The sequence below is a fragment of the Stomoxys calcitrans genome, chromosome 2 (genome assembly GCF_963082655.1).
Source record: "Stomoxys calcitrans chromosome 2, idStoCalc2.1, whole genome shotgun sequence".
Lineage (NCBI taxonomy): Eukaryota > Metazoa > Arthropoda > Insecta > Diptera > Muscidae > Stomoxys > Stomoxys calcitrans.
Window position 1 is genome coordinate 95902932 of NC_081553.1, and position 17544 is coordinate 95920475.

The 17544-nt window shown below is 34.4% G+C and overlaps 1 protein-coding gene across 1 annotated transcript; it reads left to right on the plus strand.

Annotated features, from left to right (window-relative positions):
- The first annotated feature begins 115 nt into the window (after nt 1-115).
- Nucleotides 116-16857, plus strand: LOC106095815 (muscle M-line assembly protein unc-89). Its single transcript, XM_013263200.2, has 2 exons — nt 116-270; nt 13970-16857. Exon 2 carries the CDS (start codon nt 14019-14021, stop codon nt 15936-15938), a length of 1920 nt encoding a protein of 639 aa, XP_013118654.2. The 5' UTR covers nt 116-270; nt 13970-14018; the 3' UTR covers nt 15939-16857.
- The last annotated feature ends 687 nt before the right edge of the window (nt 16858-17544 follow it).

Consider the following 17544-nt stretch of genomic DNA (forward strand, 5'->3'; position numbering starts at 1 on the left):
CTAATAAAATCAAGTCTCTAATCAAATCAAGTACCCATGAAAATATTAGTTGGCAACGCAATTCAACTCGTTAACCGCTGGTATTTGATAATGGTTAATCGATCTTTTTCGTTACTTTTTATTTGTTGTGCTCTGTTTGGTGTGTGTTGTGTATCACTCAGCAATACATTAAATTTAATTTAATTAAAATTTGGCGGCTTGCAAGTTATATTCACCAAAAAGTGTATTAAAATAAATAAGAACTATCAAGAATATTGTGAATTTGAAAAGGTTGGTGATCTATCAAATGGAAAATACTTTAAAACTTGTGATAAAAAAAGATGCAGCATCGCACAAAATTATGTATCTTTTCTTCGTTCGTTTTTCTGTTGGCGGCGTTTGGCGTCTCTTTGTGAGGCCCGTGTTGTATTGTAGAGGACATTTACAGTGTTATAGAGTTTGAAGAAAGATACTCAGCAGAGCAAAGATGTTAGATTTTCTGCTTTTAAACGAAATTTTGAGATATTGGTTTTACATATTATTGCCTCTTTTATTTATTATCGGCTATCTCCCTACAAATACCAATGAAAAGCCAACGACCGCCATTTTTGAAAATAAAGAAAAAAGAACCCACACTATCGTATGATGTTTACATGTATACGGCAAAACTCTTCCTTGCTTTTTTCTCTGGTTATGCGTACAGTGAGGGCTGCATGATTTAAGACACTGTTAACATAGATATATGTTAATTTGATAGGGAGGGGGTTGTTGTATTTGCTGTAACAGTGCTGATTTTTTATTTATTTGAATTTGATCATATTGTGATAGCTCTTATTTGATTTAAAATAAAAGGTTGAGATATTTTTGTAGACATCCAAATTGCTAAATTCAAATTTTAATAAAAAATTCAATATATATATTTAATTTTTCATTTTGTAACTCGTGGATAGTGTAGCCTTTTCGGACAAAGACTAGCATCTTTGCACACAGGGTTCGTATATCGCCGAACACTTCAAATAAATTTTAGTAGTGGGCTCTTCTCAATAAGGCTGGCGAGGTTTATGGGAATGTATTTGATTCGTGGGAAGCTAAAAACGGTGTCTTGTGGTTCCATGTTCGAATTTTTGGGCATACAACTCGAAGATGTCTATATTCAAAAAAAAAATCGTGGGCGAATCGAGACCTGAAAATTTTTTACTGCAACTGCGTTCCAATGCCATGAGGTCTTACGTTATCCAGCCAAAAATGAATGGTAGTAACACGGGTTAAAACTCTTAGCTCCGGGCACGTCCACAGGTTGTGAATATTGGGATGCGAGTAGTTGCAATTACAGTCGCAGACAATTTAGCGAGATCAAATGGAGTGTCTCAGTGAGAGGTCATGCGGCACTGGCTCTTGCTTAAATACTGAGTGCTTATGAAGCTCGATATGGCAAGGTGTTATGCGACCGGAACGTGCTTGCTCATCTATGGAGCTTGACGAGGATTGCTACCTCCACATACAAAAAATGTGGATGCAACAACAATATTTCAATCAAGGAATTAAAATAAATTGATACCTGTGTTGTGACCCAAACATTAGCCGGTCGGTTTGCTGAGATGCCAATCTATATTCCACAATGTTGTTGTTGTTCTATCTCTCGTCTGCTTGATTCTGTTGAGTATAAAGATCCATGAACTCTGCGACTAAGGTAGGTTGCGTCCAGAGGGATCTGGGTCTGGCTGGGCAGTTAGGTGACGTGGGTCGTGTGGTCGCAGGTCGGGACACACATCCTGCACATCAATTCTAACTCCGTAGGAATTGAGATGGTTTCCTCATTCCTGTTCCTATTTGAACCAGAAGTACTCTGGATTTAATAGAATAAATGATTTAAAACTTGGTACATAAGGGAATACGGTAAGAAGAAGCGTTACAGGAGCTTTTTTAAATATTGGGCTACAATATGGAAAGGCCTGTTTCGATGTTGATACATCAATTAGTATATTATGTCGTTTGGTTTAAGGTAAGGCATGTGCCGATTTTTGGGCACATTTGATTTTTTAAATAAGATGTCTTCTCAAGTTTAAGCGTCACGAATGTTGTTTCTATAAAATAAAAAAAGTAGTCTTCACAACATATTAAAAATCCGAAGATTTTAAACACTAACCTTTTTGTTTATTTTTAAATTTTAACACTTTCCCTTTTATTCCTTTTGCTCATTTTCAAAACAGCACTTTAAGAACAACGACACTTTCTCATGAAAATATTTTGTTTACTAAGCAGAATACTTTTTTTCTTGAGGTAGGTCTGCTTACAAGTACTCATGTTCAGGCTAATGTAGAAACTACCCAAACAAGAACTCTGTATGCGTATCAAACATTTTCAGGTACACTGCTTTTGTATGTGTCCCATTTCACCATTTACCTAAACTAGAGTATAAATGGTTTCAAAACCATTTATAAATGTCAACACCATCGAACTGTACTTTTTAGTTTAGATTTTTTTATAAGAAATTGGTATTTGTTTTGTAAATAGCCTTTAATCAATGCCAGTCAATATATTTTTGTTAGTATAAAGAATGCCATATACCGACGGTATTCTTAACAAGTGCGTTGATTTTAAAAGAAAAAAATCAGTAGGCTGGAGGAAGAGGGTAGCGTTGGGCATAACTCCCAAAGTTCAATTTCAGAACGAAACCTTTTATAGAGCATTTTTATTATACTGAAATGTTAATAAATATTGATATTATGTATAATGTCAGTTTTCATCTGAAGGTGATGCATAAATATAAAAATAGAACAAATATCATGTCTATTTATTAGTATTTTATTTTTAGGTTTTTATTTTTTTTTTTTGTTTGGTTTTTTGTTTAGTTTTTGTTTTGTCTAGTTCCCATTTTTTTAGGTTTTCATTAATTTTTTTGTTGCAGTTTTAATTTTTTTTAAGTTTCAGTATTAATTATTTTTTGTTTTCATATTTGTAGTTAGCTGTATATTTATTTTAAATTTTGTTTTGTTCGGTTTCTGTTAATATTTTTTTTTTAATTTCTTATTATTATTTTTCCTTTTTTTATTTTTTACTATATTATATTTTTTTTATTTCTTATTATTATTTTATTTATTTTAATTTTTAATTTTTTATTTCTTTTATTTTTTAATACCTGTTATTAGTGTTTTTAGGAAGTTTTTTTATTTCTTATTTTTTATTTTCTTTTTTTAATTTTGTTTTTTTTTTTATTACTTTTTATTTTATTTTGTTCTTTATTATTGCGTATCATCATTTCATATTTTCTATTATTTCGTTTATTTATTTTAACTACCTTTTATATTTTCCTGCTATTTCATTTTATTTATGGTCATTTTATTTTTTATTATTTTTTTTTGTTATTTTATTTTTTTATTATTTTTTGTTATTTTATTTTTTTATTATTTTATTTTTTTATTATTTTTTGTTACTTTTTTTTATTATTTTTTGTTATCTTTTATTTTTTACATATTTTATAATTTTAATTTTTTATTTCTTTTTTTTTTTTTAATAATTGTCATTAGGTTTTTAGGAAGTTTTTTTATTTCTTACGTTTTTTATTTTTTGTTTTATTATTTTTTAATTTTGTTTTTTATTATTTGTTTATTGTCTTATCATATTTTCTATTATATCTATTTTTTTGTTTTCTTATTTTTTGTTTAATTATTTTTTTTTATATTTATTTTTTCATCTTTTGCTTTTTTAATTTCTTTTTGTTTTATTTTTATATTTATTTATGTTGTTTTTTTATTTAATGGTGTGTTTGTTTCTAATTTTTTTATATTTTATTTTTTTTAGTTTTTATGTTTATATTTTTGATTTTTTTTATTTACTTTATTTTTAGTTTATTATATTTACAAGTTTTTTGATTCTTTTTTATTTAAATTTTTTTTAATTTGACTTATTTTTTTTTTCAAGTTTTCTGAGTTGTTTTAATTTTTTTTTATTATTTTTCAATTATTTTTAATTAAAAAAAATTTACTATTTTTGTTTTTTTTTTTATTTTTTTTTATTTTTTTTTTTATTTTTTTTTTTATTTTTTTTTTTATTTTTTTTTTTTATTTTTTTTTTAATTTTTATTTTTATCTTTATCATTTTCCCAATTTTTACTTTTTTCTTTTATTATTGCTATTTCTTTTTTTTAGTTATTTATTTTCTTTTAGAGCACGCTTTTGTTTTGAAACAGGGATTAATAAGTCATATAACACTCCTTGGCGCAGCAAGAGAGAAGTAAGCTCAATAGTCTTTGGGTATGTAGGGCACCTTAATCAATTTGACAAAGGTGCTGACGAAGTTACATCCACTAACCAGTCAAAGCGTTTTGAATAATAACACACATTTGTTCAACTTTTATAAATTCTTTGCTATGCTATTCTTTGTATAGTAAGAATGCTAAGAATGATACAGAAATAATTTCTTAGGGGGACTGCATCAACACCGAAAACCCGACAATGGATATACAATATGAATCACCTCAATATTGGACTCAAATGAAATGTATTTTCGAATAGAACACGAATTTGATATGCAGTTGTGGGACCAAGTGTTTGGGAGCCCTACCCTCAAATCGAACATACATATCTACCATGGAAATATAGGGCTTGAATGAAAGCTTTTGGGAGTAGAGCACGATATTTATACCCACTTTCGGGATACAATACACCAACGAAATCCATCAAAAAAAAATTTTACTGATAATGGTTATAAGGGGCTCAAATAAAAGCTATTTAAGAGTAGAGCACGAATATCTACGAAAGTAGATATTGCTATTTTTAAGGCCAAAATACCCATTTAACCTGTAATATTAAACGACCACCACCAGACATATTTACCGACCACACCCTCATCGACAAGGACTGCTACAACAACAGGCCACATATCGCTCAATGGAAGGATATTTGAAAGTAGAGCATGAATTTGATATCCGAATTCGGGATGTAATGTCTAAGGGGTCGGGTCAGCTCGGAACAGGATGAATTTACTTTCCATGTGAAAACAGGGCTCCAATAAAAGCTATTAGTAAAGGAAGGTGCAGCGGAGCGGTGTTAGTGAATGTACATATATCGTATAAGCCAAACCCATTAAACGGTCATTCAAACGACGGACTTTCGTTTATTTATTTCAATTTCAGTAATAAGTCATCTGACCAATAGTTTTTCCCTTTAGTTGCGCAACCATCACTAAGAACATCGTAATAGTTCTTGGTGTCATAGGATAACTATGAGCACCCCACAGGCTGGAACTCTGAGCTGTGTAGAGTTCATCGTTATCACTAGAAGCTTAGCTGGAAGCTACCGGGGGCGTCCAATAATTGCGGATATGGGAATGATTCATACGGAGTAGCTGCAACTGCAGTCGCGGACAAGCAGTAGTGTCGGGCGGAGAGTCAGTGAAAGGCCGGGTGGCACCGGCTCTTGTCTAAATGGCGCCTTTAAATAACCAATGGTAATCATGTTTTTGCGGTAATCGGTCCAATTGCTGGGAACGTACTTGCTCACCTTTAGGTGCTTGAAGAGGATCGCTACCTCCACATATAACAACAACAAATATTTGAATAACGGATGTCGGAATTCTTTCTCAATCTGCAAACGTTTACAAATATAATTTATAATCCAATGGAGACTTAATTTTTTGTCAATGTTTCGTAAACAATCCAGACTACAGACTTTTTCCATTTTATTCAATCGGAGTTTAACAACAATTCAGAGATTTTAAAATGAGTATCCGTCATTGGTTAGCCAACACTGTCTTGCAATTTTAGTATTTCTTTTATTTTTGCTGTATTTGCGAGAAAAAGTGTACGTGTATTCGTGAAAAAGCATATAAAAGAAATCAAATAAAAACCAATTGAGAATGTGGAAAGAACGAAAAGCATGAAGACTTTAAACATAATTGCATAAAGGGATAGGCAGCCTAATTGAGTAGTAATAGTATTTGAGTGAGTGAATAACGAAAAAAAAAGCATTTGGGGACATGAAGAGGTTGTCCGCTGTTTGTGGCACATTTATCTGCACCATGAAGCGTTAAATGTTTTCACATATGACTGGGGTAAACAAAGAAACGGTTTGGTATTCTCTTTTTAAACGACTTTAATTAAAACGGAATTTTAAGATTTGTATCGAAGTGTAGGAGAGAAGGGTAGTCAAGGGCATTTGGTGCAACAAATGAAATTCTCATTTAGATTTTGATCATATATATTTCTACCATGAAGGAAATCTTGTTTATATGTTATGCATCATTGGCTCCCCCAACTCAAAGCTATATTTCCGTTTTATTGTTTGTTTTAAATTATAAACACATTTATACACACATATGATGTTAGCATGTACCTATGTATCTTTTGTATAAATTGATATTATTACAATATTTAGGCTCGAACATAGTTCAAAAGAAAAGCTAGTGGTGGTGCAACATTGGACATGTGTACATTTTCTTTATTTGGTGAAAGCTTATGAGTGTGCAACCATTTGTTGCAAGCACCTTTAAAAAATATCTTGTTTTGCTTTTACATCCAAACAAGTTTTTCTAAGTGATTTGCAATCTTTTGTTATTTTTTTTTTTGCTGTCATGGCAGCAAATGTAAACATCGCCCTAATGGATTCTGGTTTTGTGCAGTAGAATTTTGTTTTTCCTACCTAACACATGCTTGAAGTCTCGCCAATGCAACATTTTGTTTTGGTTGGTTTGTTGTGAGATGTACGATCTAACAAACAATTAATGATTATAAATAAGACTGCGTCTGTGTGTTAAATATTGGGATTATTTATAATATGATTGGCTATATTAGTTGGCAGGTTGATGGGCGTTGTAATTCATGGAGGTGTCATGCCTAAAACAAAGTATTGCCCTATCCATGATATACAATTTCTAGTTTTAGATTTTTACGAAAAGTGAAGCTAACTATTACTAGATGAAAAAACATCCTGCTGCATTTTTTGTTTGGTCATGTTTGTAGATAAATTGCTTTGCCAAATTTGGTTGAAGCACAAAGTTAATTTTTTTGTGAATACCTATATTATAACTATTGTTTTATTTTATAAAACAAATACTTCAATCTCCTAGATTTGAAAAAAATTGGTTATTTACGATAGGTTTATTGCTGTGTGCAAAAACTCGCACATTACGTTACATCGTAAGCAATTCGTGCGATGCATAGGTTGATTCTCCGGTTTTCGTGCGATTTTCAATTTACATTACATTTCATTGGCAACACTTAAACCGCTGTAGCAGAAATGAATCAAATGTTTTGCCTATTTGCATACGCCATACGTACACGTGTGTCAATTACTTTTCACCTGCTTCAGAAGAAAAATGGCAAAAACACAGACCAACATTTGCTAAATTCAATAGAAAACGACATGCAAAGATCCAAAATCATTTGTATGAAAAGAACAAGTAAAAAGGCGTTGGATACCCACCACCTCGGGTATATATGTAAACCACCTTTCGTCATAATTCGGTGGAAAATGCATACCATATGCCCCATAGAAGCTATATCGAAATATGTTCCGATTTGGACCAAGTACTAATAAGTACAAGTTAATGTTCAATTGTGTATAACAAAATATTGGTCTAAAAATAAACCGATCTCAGCCATATATCAGCCATGGATGTCGAGAGCCTAACAAAAGTCACTGTGTCAAATTTTAGTGCCATGGAGCCAAGTATTTAAACCGAGATATCGGTCTATATGGCAACTCTATCCAAATCGGGAGCCCAACACAACTCACTGCCCCAAATTTCGTAGAAATCGGACAATAAATGCGACTTTTATGGCCCGAAAACCTTAAATCGAGAGATAGGTCTATATGGCAGCTTTATCCAAATCTGAACCGATCTGGGCCAAATTGAAGAAGGATATAGAAAGGCCTAACACAACTCACTGTCTCAAATTTTGGCAAAATCGGACAATAAATGTGCCTTTTATGGGCGCAAGACCTATAATCGGGAGATAGGTCTATATGGCAGCTATATCCAAATCTGTACCGATCTGGGCCAAATTAGAGAAGGATGTCGAAGGGCCTAACACAACTCACTATCCCAAATTTCAGCAAAATTGGATAATAAATGTGGCTATTATGGGTCTATATCCCTAAATCGGCGTATCGACCTATATGGGTGCTATATCAAGATATATTCGATATAGCCATCTTCCGGCTTATGGACAAGAAAAGAATCTGTGAAAAGTTTCTGTTCAATATCTCTATTTTTAAAGACTGTAGCGTGTTTTCAACAGACAGACGGACATGGCTAGATCGTCTTATATTTTTTTCGCTGATCAAGGATATATATACATTATAGGGTCGGAAATGGATATTTCGATGTGTTGCAAACGGAATGACAAAATGAATATATCCCCATCCTTCGGTGGGTATAAAAAAGCTAAACTATGTTCTTCACCCGTTAGTGCATAGTGTCCTTTTTATCGGACATTTTTCATTTTCATTTATATATGAATATTTTGGGAAGCTATATAGAAAAGAAATCAAAACATATAACAATTTAAAATTATTCTACAATTTTGATCAGGTTTCAACTTTAAAGTTCTTGTTTACTAACAACAAAAAAAAGAGTGGCAGATAAACAACACAATTTACCAAAATAATGCAAATGCAAAGATTCCACTGAGGAACAAACTTCTCACATATCAATGAGTGCAATCCGATTCAAGTTTAAGCTCAATGACAAGGGGCCTCCTTTTTATAGCCGAGGCCGAACGACGTGCAGCGGTGCGATACCTCTTTACGGTGGCCTCCTTACCAAATAATACCGAAATAATGCTGGTGGTAAAACATATGATGGAAGTGTTGCCTATATGTCTTTTTTATTGGCAAAACGCTTTTTTTTAAGAATTCCACAATAAAGAAACAATGTTTTGTGAAAACTTTCCAAAGTGAACGATCTTAACGACAAAATGTATTATTCAAAATCGCTCATGTACCACCATTTAACACTAAAAGAACCACAATTTTGAATAAACTTTGCTAGGGAGCTTTATGCATTAAACTAATAATCGTTTATAATTTTTCGAAAGTATTTTGCAATATTTTGTAGGATGATGTTATCAGCTGTTTATTTTCCTATGTTTTGCAATGAATTCACAAAATATACCAACGTCGACTGCGGCAAATTGGGAGTGTTGTTGAGTGAATCAGAGATGCAAAAAATTATAAAAAAGAATTGATTTTTAAGGTGTGATTTAATTCTATAGATATGCAGGAATTTCATATTTAAGCATAGTACTGACTTCATGAGCTATTCATATTTAAGCCTAGTACTGACAAGGTGAGCTATTGGCGCCTTTAAATAACCAATGGCCAACCTGTTCTCGCGGTGATCGGTCCTTTAGACCGGAACGAGCATGCTCACCTACAGGAGCCTACAACAACAACGACCCTAATCACTAAGTTACAAATCGTATGATATCACTACACCTGCCCCTTTTTTTGTAGTAGATCGTATCAGATGGCCAGTCGTCACAATTCGACATACTAAATACATTGAAAATTAATAGGAACAAACAAAAACAATATCATTTGCGATCAAAAGCCATAGCATTGGCAACCAAAGTAAATCTGCTCTTCACGCCATATGCAACAGCAATTTTGTTTTTATTTCGCAAATGTTGTGTGGCAGCAGCAGAGTGCAGTGCACGATCTTTAAATGAAATGTTTGTTTTTAGATAAACATGTGAAAATAGGTTGGTATGTGCGACACGTTGATATATCTATGTATGTATGCTAGTGTGTGTTTAAGGTTTATGCAAGGCATTTGTTGGGCTTATTTTTGTGTCTTGCGGACATTAGTGTCGAAACTAGATTTCCTTAAAACAGCAATATATGCCATTTTAGGTTTATCAGATGTGATGCATAAAAGAACAAAGGACCTTTTTAATAGATTGAGAAAGGAAAGGAATTTCAAAACCTATGCTTTTTATAAATTAATACAAAGACAAAGTAGTTTTTTCTTTAATTTGGTAATTTCTTCCCATTCAAGTTTAGGTTTATTTTTGGGTCCAAATGCATTAGTGTTTGATACATGATCCGTATGTGCACTAATCCTTTCTACTCAAAACCATGGAATGTCTTGTGGACACCATGTTGAAGAGTAGGACAACTAGCGAACTTCTCAAATACAAACAGCATGTTTATGTTAAGGGAAGGTCAGTGGAGACTGCCCTGCACGAGGTTGTGCATAAAATAGAAGAATCCTTCGATGCCATAACGTACACACTGACAGTATGCATTGACAACGAGCGGCCTTTTAACAATGAGCGGACCAACACACAGATCCAATCCTTAGACCAGTATTGGGTGGATCAGGTCCTTAGAGACTCGATAAACCATATGCTAAGGAACAGGTGGATAAATTGTGGACCCCATGTCATAAATATAAGGGAGAAAGTGGCACTGGGGGCATTTTATCGCCACTCCTATGGGTGACCACCATAAATGAACTTTTAAGGTCGAAACAAGTAAGAGCGTGATAAGTTCGGCCGGGCCGAATCTTATATACCCTCCACCATATATCGCATTTGAATATTGATAAAGAACTGTTATGCTATTGGAGCTATATCAAGTTATAGTCCGATTCGGACCATAAATGAATGCGGAACATTGAAGAAGTCATTGTGTCATATTTTAGTTCATTCGGATAAGAATTGCGCGTTGTAGGGGCTCAAGAAGCAAATTCGGGAGATCGGTTTAAATGGGAGCTGTGTCAAGCTATTGACCACTTCAGACCATATAAGACACGTATGTTGAAGGTCATGAGAGAAGTCGTTGTACAAAATTTCTTCCAAATCGGATGAGAATTGCGCCCTCTAGAGGCTCAAGAAGTCAAGATCCCAGATCGGTTTATATGGCAGCCATATCAGGCTATGTACCGATTTGCGACATACTTGGAAGTCATAACAAAACACCTCATGCCACATTTCAGCCAAATCGGATGAGAATTGCGCGCTCTATTGGCTCAAGAAGTCAAGATCCAAGATCGGCTTATATGACAGCTATACCAAATTATGAACCGATTTAAATCATACTATACACAGTTGTTGGAAGTGATACCAAACCACTAAGTGCAAAATTTCAATCAAAACGGACGAGAATTGCGCCCTCTAGAGGCTCAAGAAGTCAAGACCCAAGATCGGTTTATATGGCAGCTTTATCAAAACATGAACCGATTTGGCCCATTTACAATCTCAACCGACCTACACTAGTAAAAGTTATTTGTGCAAAATTTCAAGCAGCTAGCTTTACTTCTTCGAAAGTTAGAATGCTTTCGACAGACATACGGACGGACGGACATGGCTAGATCGACTTAAAATGACATGACGATCAAGAATATATATACTTAATGGAGTCTCAGACGCATATTCCGAGGTGTTACAAACAGAATGACGAAATTAGTATACCCCCATCCTATAATGGAATGTATAAAAAGAAGCCCTGACGAACGAAAAGCAACCGTTCGACAAACAGGCTATTAATTTAGATTTGAAATACATAGGTTTTTTTTGACAGATTTCCCTTATAGAACTGTCAAATAAACTTATTTTGAGGCTTCATTAAGTTTTGTAAACTGTATTTTACCTTTTTAAGCAACTTATTAAATTCAATTATAAACGATATTTAATAATTCTTAAATTTTATATTTAATACAAGTCAAAAAACGGAGGTACAGTAAAGTTTGCCATATAATTGCGGCTAATTCTGTTAATAACTGAAATATTTTTTCTCAAAATCCCTAAGTTGACATATGTACATATGTTATTTCTGTTATGGAGAAATGTCAACATCTACCTACTTAGTAGCAGATTTCTGTTGAAGATACTTTAGAAAATAATCTCTTGTTCTAATATCTTATTTACATGCTTAGCAGGTAGTCCTTGTAAACAGAATTGTGCTAATCTATATTTGATTGTGCCACAAAACAAAACAATTAAAATATGTTTAAATCCCTTTATCGAAGAATGCGTCTCCTATTACAGGTACCAATTGTTACTACCTGGTGTGTCTTTGTTATGTTATTTAAACCATCTGCCTCAAATGATGTTCAGACAGTTACTGTTTATTTTTCCACAAGTAAACATAGAGTTCAACTCAATCAAACAACTTTTCAACGTAAATAACATACCGATCTTGGTGTTTTAAGCACGTGGGATTTAAATCATAAACTATTGTGCATTAAAAACTGTTAAACAGTGTTGATAAAATCAGAAAAACGGTAAGATCAGAATGCAGTATGAAATCTATTGAAAAATAAGGTATGCTGGGTAGCTTTTCGCAACACTTCACTTCATCGGGTAACAGGCACGGGATAAGACGGTATTTGGTGATATTCGTACGTTTAGGTACTAAAAAGTACGAAATGGTACATATTTGCCCAGCGCGAACGGAAGGGCTAGAGTTACGTCTCGAAAAAATAGTTTTGGAAAATCGTGCCGGAAGTGGGAGAAATAGTACGTTTAGTACGGCAATTGGTACTTTTTTTGTAATGTGAAGTAGAGCTCTGAACTTTTGGAACTTAGATACACTATGGCAACCTCAATTGGGTGACTAAAAGAGAATTAGGAAATTTCATGTACTAAAAAAGTACCAAAAAGGTACGAAATGGGTGAACTTTATACTGGGCGGATGGATATAGGTATTATTTTGAAATTTGACTTGACGACATCTGTTGCAAAAGGATGTGGGTGAAAAGAAAAAATGGAAAATAGAATTGGTAACGGGAGAAATCGTACGTTTAGTACCGCAATTGGAACCATTTGGTACTTTTTTTAAATTGAGTCTGAAATTGGCATGTAGGTACAACTGGAAGACTATATGATCTATTCAAAATTCTTACTTTTTAGTACCAAAATTTGTACCATTTGATACTTTCTTTACAGATGGAAAAATGTGATTGTTGACTGAATTATCTATTCATAACTGGAAATATATAACGGGTGACTAAATGATCCGATTAAAATTCGTACATTTTGGTACCAAAAAGTGGAAAATAGTACGAATCTTCGCCTACAGCGAAGGGGGATTGAAAAATTAAGCAATTGAATAAACATTATTACCTTGACAAAAATACGACATGTGGAAAAAACGTACTAATTGTGGTGTAATATTGGTACCTTGAAAGAATATATTGTACAACTAGAAGATTTTTTATATTTAAGTATTCAAATTAACAAAATGGTACTTTCTTAAAGGATTGAACTAAAGCTCTCAAAATTGGAATAAAAGTACCCCTTGACTATAAAGTTTGAGTGTCAAAAAGATTATTCAAAAGCATACATTTAGGTATTTAAACGTACAATTTGGTACATTCTTAACGAAATGAATTATAGCACTCAAAACTAGGATACGGTTACAACTTGACGAAAAATATTGAACGGTTAGAAGTTTTGTTTTTAATTCGTGCATTTAAGTACTAAAAAATGCAAAATGATACATTCTTTACAGAGTGATCTTAAGCTCTCAAAATTGCGATACAGCTACAACATGACTATAAATTTTGGGCGACCAGAAGATTTTTTCAAAATCATACATTTAGGTACTAAAACGTACAAAATGGTTCCGTCTTTACGAATTGAGCTAAAGCGCTCAAAATTTAGATTCATTTATACTTTGACAATATATATTGGGCGAATTATGGTATGGTTAGTTGGAAACAGGCTTTGCGCCTTAGGGTTTATCATTCAACGCGGTATTTCTCAACGCTCCATATCACATAGAACCATTCACCTCAATGTCTCTTAGGCATTACATCGATGAAGCTCCCACGTGTTCCTATGTCCTCTCTATTGTGCACTATTGGCGAGGGGTTACACAGGCAATGTTTTGGTATCTTGAATCATCTAAAGGTGTAAACCCTACGGCTTACAGCGTATGGAAAGCCGCCAGTTCGTCAACTTTAGCTTCTCCAATAACCCATATTTTCACATTTTCCATAACAATACCATCGAGTACATGTGTTTTTTTTCCTTTACTTTCAGATTGCCCCTCATTATCTATTGTTTCTAACAAAAGGAAGTTGAATAAATCATGTCAGCCAAGACTTCCAACAATCAACAAGGTCGTCGTACCCCATTGTCACTAAGTGGCAGTGTAGCCAAGGGTGGTCCAACCAATAATAATAACAGGGGTGGTGGGGGCAACTCTACCAATGGCCATGGCGGCAACAATAGCAAACAGGACAATAAGAATCAGCATAATCATCAACAGAAGACTGAACAACAACAGCAAACTAATGCCCAAAAACAACAGCAGCAAACGACTAACCAAAAACAGCAGCCACAACAAGCTGACTCTAAGGAAAATCCTGGCAAGATGCAAAATAATAAACAAACTCAAAATGAATCAAAAATTCCCAAGCCCCAGATAGCAGGACATGCTGCTAACTCGGATAACAATAAACAAAAACAGCAGCAAAATGAAACTAAAAAGAATACAGAGAAACAACAAAATGGCGTGAGCACTCCAAACAATAATCAACAACAACCAGCATTAGCTAATAAGGATAAGCCGGCCAACAATGCTAGCGAAGGAAAAGCTAATGAAAAGGACAAGAAAGCAGAGACATTGGATAAGAACAACAAGACAGAGAATGAAGGAAAAGGAAAAGCCAATCAGCCGGAGAAAACTGTTGAGAAGAGTGACGATAAGAATGAGGGTGCACAACATGCTAAAACAGAGGAGAAAAACGAGACTCCCAAAGCCTCGGCTAAAGCTTCTGCTAAAACAGAGGAGAAAAAAGAGACCCCTAAAGTCTCGGTTGAAAACAACACTTCCAAGAACCAGAAAAACGATGTCGAAAAAATGGAAATTGTTGAAGATGAACCAAAAGCTTCACCAGCAAAACCCAAATCTCCCAAAACTCCAAAGGATACCAGCAAGACAAATACACCCAATAAAACTCCTAATAAGCCAGCGGACAAAACTCCCACAAAGGCAACTACTACTGAGGCCACGCCCACAAAAGCCGCTGAGAAGGTAACACCCAAATCAAAGCCCACCAGACGTGAGGTAACCACAGCCATTGATGATGTTGAAATGGAACCACTGACTGTGGATCAATCACCAACAAAAGTGGAGGCACAGGAATCAATTCCTGCCAGCTGCAACACTGTGTTGGCACCATCGGCTACCTCAACCCCGGGTAAAATGGTTTTGCCCAAACGCAATGCTGCAGCCCCAAAAACCGATGTGCAATTAGCTATGCAATCCTCCAGCTCACCTGAACATGCTCGCGTCTTTTCACAAATTTCTGGTCGACGTTCTATACGACCCATTACCGACTATACCCCTTCGAAATTTCAAAGTAACCCCCAATTCAGGGAATCATACAGACGTATTAATACTGAGCTAGATGCTACCAATACCAGTTTAAATGTCACCGTGGGCTCTGAAGTACCCAATAATTCTTCGTTCTCCTTCTTTGGAAGTGGACGCAAACGCGATCGCACTCCCCCTCACCATCTTTCGCAATCGGCCATTGGTGAGCTTCAAACCGATATGGAAATATCGCCACCAAAGCGAGCGCGTTTAGATTTCTTCAGTGTGGTCTCCTCGCCTTTGACACTGCTGCGTAATCGTTTCTCCAGAGCAAGTCTTCAAAGTAGCACCCCAGTTAAGCTGCAAAAGAAGTTGGAGGAAAACGAAGACGAGGATATTGAGGTGCAAAATGTCTCAGGAGTATCAGTGCATGAGGATATAGAAAAACCGGAAACTGGCAAGGAAGATAACGCTGAGGAGGGTGATACCACCTTGGGAGTGGAGGCAGAAGCTGCTACTACATCTGCCGCCGATACCACCCCCATTGAGGGAGAATTGGAAATTGCTGATAATGGCGAAAAGGAATTACCTAAGAAAGTTGGCTCCCAACAAACAGGATCAGAGGACAGTGATATCAAAATAACAGTTACCGATACAGCTGCTAAAAATAAGAGATGTGTTGTTATGTAAAATGTAAATTTAATTCGTTTTGGTTAAGTGTTTTATGTAAGTCCATCTATCCTTAAGTACTGCCCCCATATGCGTAACTTTTGTCTTCTTTCATTGCTATTTTGTAAGAAAGTTTAAAAAAAATCAAAGTACATTAATAAGAAAATGTATTTTTTGGTATTTTTTTCAAAATACAGATTTAAAATTTTCGGGTTTTTATTTTCTGCAAGGTGAAAATAAGTTTTTTTTTTATTAAAAGACCCTAAAGAAAACATTTCCATAATTTGACTTTTCTTTTAAGGAAAATAATTAAAAACTATTCTCATGTCTGTTCCTTATTAGGGAACAGCACTGACAAATAGTTTCAAGTTTTGTTTTTTGAAAAAAGCTTTTAATTCGAAAAAGTTATAGATTTTTGGAATTTTTATCTTTTTTCTACCACCCTCAACCACAAACAAACAGTAGCAGAGTTTTCATTAGATTTTTTAAAACCCAATGTTCTATCATTCACTAAAGTCTTATATATGGTTAGTATTTATTAGTGTCCATATTGAAAAGAATGAAAAAATACAAATTTTATGTTTATATTTAGTATCGATTTATATCAATATAAGGTACAAAACAAAAACATTTATTAAATAAAAATTTAACCATAAATGAATGCGTATATGCTTTTTCTTAGGTGTTTATTAAACTCCTTTAATTTGCATATTATGTGAGACAGTTGTCGTTATTCACACTGTTATTGTATCTCATAGTCCCCCTCCCCCCCCCAGCAGCAAGCTCTATTCCATATCGAATTGATGTATTTTACATAACAAAAGTCTCGTTCATCGATACATACATTATTACACATGATTTTACATTGATTGCTCTGACAACAATAATTATATATATAATAAAATATGGAAACTATAATTATTTTTTTTTTTATTTTAAAACGTGAACCCAACTTATAAATAAAAAAAATATATAAAACGCAAACATTTTGAAATAAAGTGATTTTTTACAAAAAAAAAAAAAGAAAAAGTACATTGTCGGTTTTTTTATTTTTTTAGTCGAAAATGTTCAGTACTTTAAGAGAGTGAGTTTTTATACCCTTCACCACAGGAGGGGGGTATACTAATTTCGTCATTCTGTTTGTAACTCCTCGAAATGTTCGTCTACTACCCCATAAAGTCGTCGTGAGATTTTTCTGTCCGTCCGTCCGTCTGTCTGTCGAAAGCACGATAACTTTCGAAGGAGTAAAGCTAGCCGCTTGAAATTTTGCACAAATACTTCTTATTAGTGTAGGTCGGTTGGGATTGTAAATATCGGTCCATGTTTTGACATTGCTGCCATATAAACCTATCTGGGGTCTTGACTCCTTGAGGCATTAGAGGGCGCAATTCTTAACCGATTTGGCTGAAATTTCTCATGGCGTGTTTCGTTCTGACTTCTAACTTCGATCTTGGATCTTGAGTGTAGAGTGAAACAGGGAGTTCCCCAAGGCGGGGTGATATCTCCGGCTCTGTTTAACCTCTACCTATCCTCCATCCCACCTCCTCCAGACGGTATAGAGATCGTATCATATGCGGACGACTGTACGATCTTGGCATCAGGCCCCCCACCCATTAATGACATCTGC